This window comes from Diaporthe citri, assembly GCF_014595645.1.
Source record: "Diaporthe citri strain NFHF-8-4 chromosome Unknown scaffold_3, whole genome shotgun sequence".
Taxonomy (NCBI): Eukaryota; Fungi; Ascomycota; class Sordariomycetes; order Diaporthales; family Diaporthaceae; genus Diaporthe; species Diaporthe citri.
Genome location: NW_025064848.1, coordinates 1,217,638 through 1,228,247, shown reverse-complemented (window position 1 = coordinate 1,228,247; position 10,610 = coordinate 1,217,638). Strand labels below are relative to the sequence as shown.

At 55.7% G+C, this 10,610-nt stretch overlaps 2 protein-coding genes across 2 annotated transcripts; one reads left to right on the top strand and one right to left on the bottom strand.

Annotated features, from left to right (window-relative positions):
* Positions 1–316: 316 nt before the first annotated feature.
* INS49_007944 (uncharacterized protein) lies at positions 317–2,133 on the top strand (the record flags this gene model as incomplete). Its single annotated transcript, XM_043168689.1, has 2 exons — positions 317–335; positions 533–2,133. The coding sequence occupies 2 exons, from the start codon at positions 317–319 to the stop codon at positions 2,131–2,133; spliced, it is 1,620 nt and encodes a 539-aa protein (XP_043026369.1).
* Positions 2,134–5,123: 2,990 nt separating this feature from the next.
* Positions 5,124–6,996, bottom strand: INS49_007943 (uncharacterized protein; the record flags this gene model as incomplete). Its single annotated transcript, XM_043168688.1, has 4 exons — positions 5,124–6,258; positions 6,318–6,546; positions 6,605–6,668; positions 6,820–6,996. 4 exons carry the CDS (start codon positions 6,994–6,996, stop codon positions 5,124–5,126), a joined length of 1,605 nt encoding a protein of 534 aa, XP_043026368.1.
* Positions 6,997–10,610: the final 3,614 nt, after the last annotated feature.

Genomic DNA, 10,610 nt, shown 5'->3' with positions numbered 1-10,610 from the left:
GGCTCAGTGTAGTTGCGACTGGAGTACAGGAATTTTTTTGGGAAACTGATTATCGATAACGGCGACCAGGGTCTGCGTGGGGCGATAAGCTGGCCGAGCAGCAACAGCGCTAAGATAACCTTATTTTGCGCCCGAGCTCCCTTCCATCCTGGACTCGATCTTGTAGCTTGACCTCTTTCTTCCAAAGTTGAGATTAATTTGAAGAGCAGCGATGCGCCAAGCTTTTGGCAATCCGCCCCCAACACCCAGCCTCGCTTTTGACGCCGTGCTTGCTTTCCCCAGCTCGTGGTTCAATTGCTCATAAGCTTCGTTTTCGATGGGCAGCTGCATGAGTGGTCCGTATCACCACCCATCAGTTCTTTGCGAGAGTTAGCCACCACGACGCGACTCGGCGAAGAACGGCTTACAATGGCGGCACCGAAGATGTTAGTCCCTTCCCACAGTCTCTCGGTCTCTGGCATGGCTAACAAACGTTTTTTACAGCTTCGTTATTGGCAATGTCAATGGCAAATTGCAGCCAGCCTTCTCTAAGCTCGCCACTCTTCATTCCAAGACAACTTCTCTTTCGCCGTGATCGTCGGAAACCTCTTCGGCACCGACGACGATGACGCAGTCACCGACTTGCTTTCCGGAAAGACACAAGTGCCCCTCCCGACCTACTTCACCGTCGGAACCCACGCACTGCCCGCTCGGGTCGTCGAGAGGATCACGAAAGAGGAGGAAATATGCCCCAATTTACACTACTTGAACAAGCGCGGAGTCACCAAGACCTCCGAGGGGGTTCGAATCGCCACTTTAGGCGGTATACTGGATCCAGAGATCGTGGGAGGCCAGTCTCAGGAGCAGCACCTTCCCTTTCACACACCAGACGACGCCAAGGCCTTGCGCGGCGCGAACACGACAGACATTCTACTCACAACTATGTGGCCGTCGACGGTATGGAACGGGTCCAAGGTCGCGCTGCCTTTTGACACGTCCGGCGTTGTCACCAGCGATGCTATTGCAGACCTCTGTGCCGCCCTTAAGCCTCGATACCATTTCGTTCCCTCTCACTCTGCCTTCTTCTATGAGCGAGAGCCCTTCTTCCACCCGCCCAAGGACGCTTCCGCAGAGCTCGACACTGAGGTCACGCGCTTCATCTCCATAGCGTCATACGGCAACACCGAGAAAGCGAAGGCCATGTACGCCTTCTCGCTGACACCCTCCACCGGGACCCTCCCACAGGGCAGCACCGTGTCTCCCTTCCTCGCACGAGCCGATCTTTCCAAGAAGCGCCCGGCCCCATCAGACGAAGGCTTCTCCCGCTTCTCCAACGGCCAACAAGGAGACAACTACCGTCCAAACCGCTTCCGCAAGGGTGGCCGTGGCCAGCGAATGCCGCCGCCGGGCCCCGAGAACTGTTGGCTTTGCCTCGCCAGCGAGATTGTGGCGACACACATGATCTGCTCCATAGGAGATGACACTTACCTTGCTACTGCCAGGGGCCCTCTCCCGACGCCGGACATGTTCGCGAAGTATGGCCTCGAGCACCCGGCGCACATGCTCATCGCGCCGCAGGAGCACGTCTCATCCGTCAGCCGCGCTGCTATGGGTCAGGACGCGGCTGACCGCACGTTCAAGGAGATGTCGCGGTTCCGTGAGGCCCTCCAGGCGACGGTCTCCAAGAAGTCCGACCACAAGCTTGGCGCTGTTACATGGGAGATCAACAAGATAGGAGGCATCCATGCACACTGGCAGTTCATGCCCATATCTGCAGATTTGGTCAAGAAGGGCCTCGTGGAAGCCGCGTTCCGCGTCGAGGCCGAGAACCTGAGCCTTCCTGGCCTCGTGGTCAAGGACTTCGGCATCAGCGACGAAGTACCAGGCGACTACATCCGCATTTGGATCTGGTGCGAGGACGCAGGCGAGGGCGGTGAAGACGGCGGGGCGATCATCAGCAAGAGCCTCCTGATGCGGTTCGACGAGAAGGTTCGCTTCGACCTACAGTACCCCCGCAAGGTGGCTGCGAAACTGATGGGCCTCGAGGGCCGGATGAACTGGCGCGACTGTATGCAGACGGAGCAGGAGGAGACGGACGACGCGGCCAAGTTCCGTGAGCTGTTCAAGCCGTGGGACTTCACGCTGACAGACTAGGAGTCCTCGTCCCCGACCCTTACGCATCCCAGCACTGCTGCCCTGGGGTCTCAGGACACCGCGATGCTCGATGTTAGCGGCCAAAAGGCCTGTGCGATGCGATCGTCTGTAGCAGAGCTCTCAGCGGCTCAGGCGCCCCAGCACAAGCCGCGGCCGCGGCAGCGGGACCTGTCGTGTACACCGCCCAAGTACGGCGGGCGCGCGTCTCCAAACACGCGACCCAGTCACCCCAGCGTCTGCGGGCGGCGGCTACGCCGATATTCGCTCTAATCTTTCCACGACCGGACTCCGCTCACGTCTATTTCAAGAGCGTTGAGCAAGCAAGAGGCCTAGTGAGATTGGGGTGACCATTTTTGGGGACCATGTGCTATTATCTGGGACTCGGATATGACGGTGCAAAAAAACGGGATGACTTCATTCCATTAATTCTGGGAAAGTTCAAGATACCCTCGCATAATATTCCTTTTTGGGAGACGTCGAGTCTATAGTTCGTGGTTCATGTAGATGCATAACAATACATTATCAAGCATTGACTTACCCACACCCACAACCAACTTCACGGCCAACAGCGTGGCTCAATCCCGTAGAATCGTACATCCGCGCACCTCATCCTGTCGGGCTTCTCCAAACCCTCGCCAGAGGATCACGACCCCCTGCTGTTCTCAAGCCTCGTGGCCCAGCCGACGGAACGCGGCACGCCTCCCTCCATACCAACCGCAAACCAGGAGAACCCCTTTAAGCCACCACAATCCCCACGCTCCGGTCCCCCGCCCAACGCCAATGTGTCTCATACCAGCAAAAAGCTAGTCCACCGGGGCAGCTGGCCCGTGTCCGGCACACCCTTTCTAAGACAAAAACCCCAAGCCACGTTGTCATACTTACCCTTCCCCCCGGCCGGCCCCAGCCCTCGTGGCCAACTCACCAGACGGGTGGAATGAAACCCCAGGGGGCGGGAGATACCGAAAGACCCAGCTATCCCAGAAACAGCAAGGTGAGGTGAGAAAAAGTTTGAGGCGCCCCGGATTTGGAATGGGACCCCCTACCTCACGCACGCTGACGGACGCTTCTGGACACGCGGCCGATGGTATCCGGATGAGGACCACCTGAGGTATTGGGAAAGCGGAGGCCCACTAGCAGAGAGTGTGTATATGTGAGAGAGTGTGAGTGAGTGAGTGAGTGAGTGAATGTGTGAGGCTAGTGTAAGAAAGTGAGAAAGTTTGAGTAAAAGAGACTGTGTGAGGACCTGCAGAGTGACACCTCCCGAGCTCACGGACCGTGGGAAGGAGAGGTAAGAAGCAGAAGGCGAGCCTCCTGCTATGAGGCTCATTCCCAGCTGATTCTTTAGCAAATAGCAAGAATAGAGAAAAGATTTTACTCGCCCCGACTCAGCTTACCTCGCCTTGCCTACCTCTCTAAAACTTGTCATGATGCTGCCCTTTGGTGTCACATAATAACCATAGCGTCGGTACAGGATCAGGATAACTAATTCACATCCTTCCCGAGGTGCAACACAAGCCCAGCGGGTAGGACAATCAGGTCACCCGTCTTCACACTCGCTGCCACGGAACAAACATTCAAGTCTAGAAGGACACGCGCAAGGAAGGAATTTGCAGGATTTCTCTTTGATTCCTAGTTCCGTTTTCTCCCTTACATATCAGGACAAGTTGAACCAGTTAAGGTCTCGTCCTTTTGACACAATAGAAAAATCGAGGAAGGAAAAAAGACGGCTTAGACAAGCTTCGTCTCGTCGCTGCCCCTGGGTCCGTTCCTTGTGGCTCCCTCTTCCGAGTGCGCAGGAGAAGCCCAAAGGGTGCGTACAGCAAAGCTGGTGGAGGCAGTAAGCAGCGTGCAATAGTAGCAGCAGATAGATCGCTAGTATACAAGGTATTAGGAACGACTGAGGGTCGGTGTCACAGTCTGGGTGTTACTCCGCAACAAGAAACGAGAAACATCCTCCGGCTGCATCACCTCGCACCCTCAAGCTTTCCTGCCCTCTCGCTCCACACGGGAGCAGGAGTGGGAGTGAGGGCATTCTCAGCCCGCCAACTACCCCACAAATGCGGTCCTGTCTCCCGGTATCGTCACGGCGCTTCCACTTCTTGCGTCCGTTCCTTCTTCTGGTTTGCCATATCGCCGTTTGCGTGTATTCGTGAAAATTGATCGTATGCCTTGTCGTAATTTTGAGAAGGGTATCAAATGTCCCGTCACTTAACGAGAGCGTCCAACGGCGACGAACGGCCGAGGGGGGTTTATAAAGGGACTTCTTTGGTTGGTGAAGAAGCTTCGACCTCCGGTAGATGACGAACCGGGGTAGTAGTATTGAGTGAAGTCCAAACACGCAATGAGGCGCGTGCAGGTCGGAAAATTGTAGCGGCTGTTGAACCAACTGCAGAGGAGTGTGCAGATGAGCCGCGAATGAATTTGTGACGATCGGGTCGCTGAAAAGGCCTTCAAGGAGGTTTCGACACCGCAGATAAATAAAAACAGAGGAAAAGGTTGAGTGCAGGAGAATGACCAAATGCAAGTAGCCACCGTGGGCATCGGATCCAAGAAGCTCCAGTAAAATGCAACAGTCGATGCGATGCGAGTCTATGCCAATGCGTGTAATGCCGAAAGAAATGAAACTTAGGATTCCTCGGGCAGTAGCAGATAAACCGCGACGGCGTTGCACATCGATAATCTGTCGAGTCCGCGAGGTGAGCTCTGGGAATTACGATTAAAGATGTAGTGTTTGGAAGTGGCGGCGAGCATGGTCAGGTGTGGTTGTGGATGGTCTGCCGAGAAAGCATGCAGAGTATCCAGGAAATCGAATGCCAGGTAGCAAGCAATGCGACTGGCCGAGTATAAGCTCTTGAGTGAACAGGGATCGGAGTGCCGCCTTGAGAAATCATGCTCCCAAGTCGCTATTTTCTCACGAGGGGGGTGCAAGAACGCTTCGAGAGAGTTCGACAGGTGGACCGACACTGGACAACCAAGGCACGTTTGTCACTTCAATACGAAGCCATGCGCCTAGCATGACCCCGATCGTGGCCCACGCTGGGCGAATCGCCAAGTTGCATGGGAGAATCGTCGATGCTGTACCGATGACCAGCTGTCGGGGAGTCTTGGGCTGAGTGTTCCCTTTCACCAAAAGCATAGGTCTGAGCACGTCCAAGACCCTTGCGGGCATGTCGCAGACGATCCATCTCCTTCTCACAAGTTCTGGCGTGCTCGGCAGCATCCATTTCCACATATGCTTGAGGGTAGCATCGTTGGCGGTGCTCGGCGAAGAAGCCACTGTATCCGCCTTCCAAGATGTATACCTCGGGATAGGTCAAACGGGGGTAACTCTCAGCATTGACAGTGCGGTCCTGTGCACGTATGTGACGTGCCATCAGAGGTGCCCGATGTACCGAGTATTCGCAGTGGAAAAGCAAAAGAGTCCTTCCTTCCAGAGGGCTGTTGAACAGGTGAGAGGCGAGCAGCTCTTTATCGTTATAATTAATTGCTCCATCGACGTGACCTCCGTCATATTCGTACTCAAACCGACAATCAATGATAAGCTTGTTATCGTAGTGCTCGTTGTACTTGCCATCCAGGATCTCCAGGAACGTATCCCGGGACAGCCGGGGTATACTGTCGTTCTGGTCGTTTGGGAAGAAATGCGGAAGCACAGGCTCGGCGGACTCTTCGACATCGAGAACGGATTGCAACCCTGACGGGGCATTGAGGTCCTCCTTCGGCTTGACCACATCTCCAGCGCTCTCAAACATGCTCAAAGAACGTCGGTACTGCTTTCTTGGTCTGAGATGTGGGTTGGAACCACGCCGGGAGTGACCAGTGATGGGAGAGCCATTGCGAGTAGACGCGCCACTCAGGCTGGAGAAGTGAGCTTTCGAGCGCAGAGTGCCAGCGGCGTTTGCACACGGGCTGTTAGCAGACTGTGGTCGTCGCTCTTGTGGGGGCGAGTCCTCGAAACATTCACTGAGGGACATTTGAGAAGATGATGACCCGGGACGGCCATCATTGCCAAACTTGAACGAAGAGAGCTGGCCCTCGGGGTGCAACCGACACGGCACAGTACCGGTAGAATAGCCCTTGGATCTTGTGAGTGATGGCCGGCGGAGGTTCAATGTGCGGCGGTTCCTGGGTCAAGGTCAGCCATCAAGGCTGTTTTGAATGACTGGGTCATATCAAGGACTTACTCAGCCGTAGGCTTCGTACCGTCGACGGACGACTGCCGTGAAATGGGCGCAGGAGAATCCAAAGTCATGTCCTCGTCATCCTCCGGGCTGGCCGTAGGACTAGGTGAGTGCACCTCGACCTGCGCCACATAGACACCCTTTCCCATTGGTAGCGGAGACATATCCACGTCCATGTCCATGTCCGTGTACGCAGGCGAGGAGGCCGGCAGAGGCGGCGTAGTCTGGTATCCTGCAAGCCATCAGTTCCAATATTGCCCCCCGAGATATTCTGCGGCATCTGTCCTTACGTTTTCCCTCCAGGGCGCCCATTATGGCGTTCGTTGTGAAAAGAGCCCGACGAGGCGTTGGGAACTGAGGACTGCAACCGATGACAGTTAGTGCTCTGTGCTCATGTGATCCTTGATACAGCTCCAGGAGTTGTTACTCGCCTTGCTTCATTATCAATCCGGAAGTTTGCAGACAGATCTGCTGCCAGACTTGCTGTGGGAGAAGACCCACTGACACCCTTGACGTTGAAGTAGTCCTTGCCTCCGGGCATGAGGCGTTCCCTAAAGAGCGCCCCGGACCCTTTCGACTCGCCATGAAATGCAGCATGAGCACTAGGGCGGAACATGTCTGGGTGACCAAAGGCAGGGGCTGCCGGTTGGTGCATGGCAGCCAATGGAGATGATGTCTGCATGGTCGGTATGGCTTCCAGGCGAGGAGCCCACGACTGAAGAACAATTCGGGAATGTGTTGCCTGGTTGCAGAGGCAGGTCGACTACTCACTCTAGCAGGTGCATGCAGAGTGGCAGCGTCCGAGGGGAGCTTGGGACGAAGCGGATGGTCGAATTCTGCCGGTGGTCTGGAGAGATAGATCAAAGGTCTTGGAAGGATGTAGGAAGAAGTAAGCGATTGGATAGGTACAGTAGCCTAAAGCTGCAACTATTGGGTGCTTGTTGGAGGACCTGTGTCTTGATCATCGACCTGTCGAAGCTCTGCGTGACCTCTTGGACCTCTTGAGGGAGGGATGGGCCGGGACCAGAAGGAAGAAGAAGAAAGATCGAGCTCGAAGAAAAAGGAGGCTCGGTCCAGCTCGTCGCCCAGTGCAACGGAACGAGATCCACGCCGTGGGTTAATTTTTGGTGGTTCTGTGCAGAGACCCTTAGACAACCCCGGACACAGTGGACGCGGGTGGAGTTTCGAGCTCGACTGGGGTAGGGCAGGCGACCAAGGGTACCAGAGGTCGTGAAATTAGACACGACGCAATGCAACAGGACCGGTGGGTTTTGGCGTAGAAGTGCACACACAGACACTGGGGCGCGTATGCAGATCAAGCCGTGGTGGTGCCGCTGTCAGGTTGTCAAATCCACAGGGCGATGGTTCGAGGATATAGGAGCGAGGGTGAGATATCTCCACCGTCTCTGGGAGACGAGAGAGAAGGAGGCCGGAATTCTTATCGTGAACATCGACGGTCGACCTGAAGCAAACTTCCGGGGTACGGTGCCTAGACGGACGGGCCAGGCACGGTCTACCGAAAAGACAGGACGGGACCAGACAGGACAGGAAGGAGTGGGGTATGTTCCTTCTTGGGGCCGCTGGTTGTTGCCCGTCGTGGTTCGCCTCGACTCGACCGGTCGACGTCGCGACACTCGCTCCAAACCAAAATGCAAGGTCGAGGTGTCGTCGTCTTGACCAACAAGAAAGGCGGCGGGGGCGTGGAGGAGAAGGAGGAGGCCGAGCGGAGGGAGAGGAAGAGAGGGAGAGGAGATTCGGCCAACAGGGGGAAATGGACAAACCGGAGGAATTCTCGACGGTGAAGCTGGTTGGCGAGGAACGAAGCGGGACAGGAGAGGACCGGCAAGGGCGATCTTTTAGTAGTGCCACTGTCAGCCGGGTCTGGACTGACAGACAGGAACAGGAACAGGAACCAGGTGCACGCAGGCAAGAAACAGGAACAAGATTCAGAGCTAGGGCATGGCACTAGCCTTGCCATGCCATGCCCTGCCTTACCTTACCCTGCCCTGCCTTGCCTTGGCTCGACTTACTTGACTTGACCTTGAATTGACTTGATCTCACGCACCTGATCTCGATGTAGCTGCTGCTGATGCTGTTGCTGCTAGGTTGGTTGGTTGGTTGGTTGGTTGCTTGATTGCTTGATTGCTTGTTTCCAAGGTTGAATCGCCAGCTTGATCTGGCTGCTACTGTAGATACTTGATTTGGAGTTCGTGAGCTGAGCTGAGCTACGGGTTGGCCAGGTGCCGTCCCCAAAAGCAAGGAACCTTTCCGGGCCAACAACGGCAGAGCAAGCAAGATGATGGATGGGGCTGGACTCACTACCGCCACGGTACTGTGCTGTATCAGCTGCTGTGCCTGTTCAGTCCAGACCAGGGTGAGCTGGGACCAGGACAGGGGATACCTCTTGTTGTCCAGGAGACTTTGGCGCAGCGGCAGGGATGCGGATGCAATGATGCAGGGCTACCCCATCGGTCTGCTGGCAGTTGACCGACTGTGGATAGCGCTACCTGGCACTTCCGGGAGCAGAGAGAACAGAGCAGGAAAAAACTAGAAGCCGTTAGCAGCTGTTGCTATCACGGGTGTAATTACACCTGGCATTGCCTATTGTTATCGGCGGTAACAAGATCGAGCGATTCTCACAATAGCAACGATGAAGCCGGCAACCGTCAGCCAGCAACCAGCCCTGTTAGGCAGGCTCCAATTTGAAAACTACCCAAGATGGACTTTCGTACTGATGAGATCCTGCCTGCTCCTTGCATGACAGTGTACCAAGGAACAGGCTTGGCTGCGGGCAAAGCTGTTGGTCGGCTCTGATAGTGTCTTCCATCAACAGCTAATAACTGTTCAATGGGCAGCGGTGGTGGTAACCAGGGAGGGAGCTGCAGAGCGCCATCCCATCATCCATCGTGCGTCACCCGTCCCTCACTTGGTGCAACCCCCCACCCGCCTTTTGCCTGTTTGCCCGGTTTGAGACTGGCTGGCTGCCCACATGGAGCACATGGCTTTTTTCTCCGTGATCTCCCTGGCGACAGTGGCACGACGCACGACACAAGCACCGCACAGGGCAGCTCCTGCCCAGGCAAAGGCTCCTTCTGTTCCTCCTCAAACCCTCGTTGTGCTGGGCATGAGTGAGGAGTATAGTACGTCTGCAGAGTCGGCTTGCTGGCGGGCCACGCCCATCACATATATGCATCGGTGCCGGTATATACCGTGTTTGCAGCTGGCCCGACCTTGCACATGTCTTGCCTTGTCCGGGAAGGGTTGAAATTGCGGCGAGACCTGTCCGAAAAGGCCCCTCTCCCCGGGCCTCTCTGGCCCTCCTACCGGGCCGCCGAAATTTCTGACATTCTTGCTGGGTCATGGTGGAATCTGCGGCGTATTGGACGCACTCGCCTGACTGATCGAATGCTTATATTACACGCCTGCGTCCCACTTAGCTGGATGCCATCTGTCATCTGGTCCGCTTCAATTTTTTTTTTTTCTTATCCTTCTTCGAGCTTTTTCTCACAGTGCTGGAGTTAGGACAGGGAAAAGCGGTTGTCATAAGCCCTATCTGCGAACAGCCTTGTCCTGGAGAGGTCATGGGCATACTATTAGATACAGACCGCACTGTCTACTATCGTGTCTACAAAAGTATGGTACCAAGGTTTTCTGGTACTGTGTACGTAGGCTCTACGCTCAAACAGGGCAGCTTGTTCGGTCAAGCCCTACGGATACTACTGCGTGCACTTGCCGCAGAGACCCCGGGAGCAGGAGACAGGCGCAGGAATGGCGGTCTCCGGGATTGCGGTTCCAGCCAGGGATAGCAAACGGCCTCTGATTCCTTTCCAACTTTAATGTATGCCCAAGAATAGCAAGTCCCCGGTCCAGCATGTCCAACAGAGGTCAAGACAACCTTGATGGATCGATTAAATCAAATCCACGGCATCATTGCATAGCTGCCGGCAGGGGGCTTCGTGTCATCTGGTCGTCCCATGTTGGCCCCATGCACATGCAGATTGCGTGAGGAGGAGGCTCTGTTTCTGCAGCAACAGGCAGTCTGATCCATCGGTCCCCATCGGGCTGATGACTCGGCTTCGCCTGATCTAAGGTACCGAGGTTTTCTGTCGCACCGCAGCGATTGGCCTCAACGCCTTGTGCCCCGTGCCGCCGGGGCTCCGACCTCAGGAGATGACCGACTTTCTCCCACGGGTTGTTGGAGGATCGGTGGATGGGTTAATTCCTTGCCCAGCAACCGGCGGCAAGGGTCAAGGGTCTTTTGCTTCTGGCAGCACTCTAAGCCGGCTCTAAGCCAGC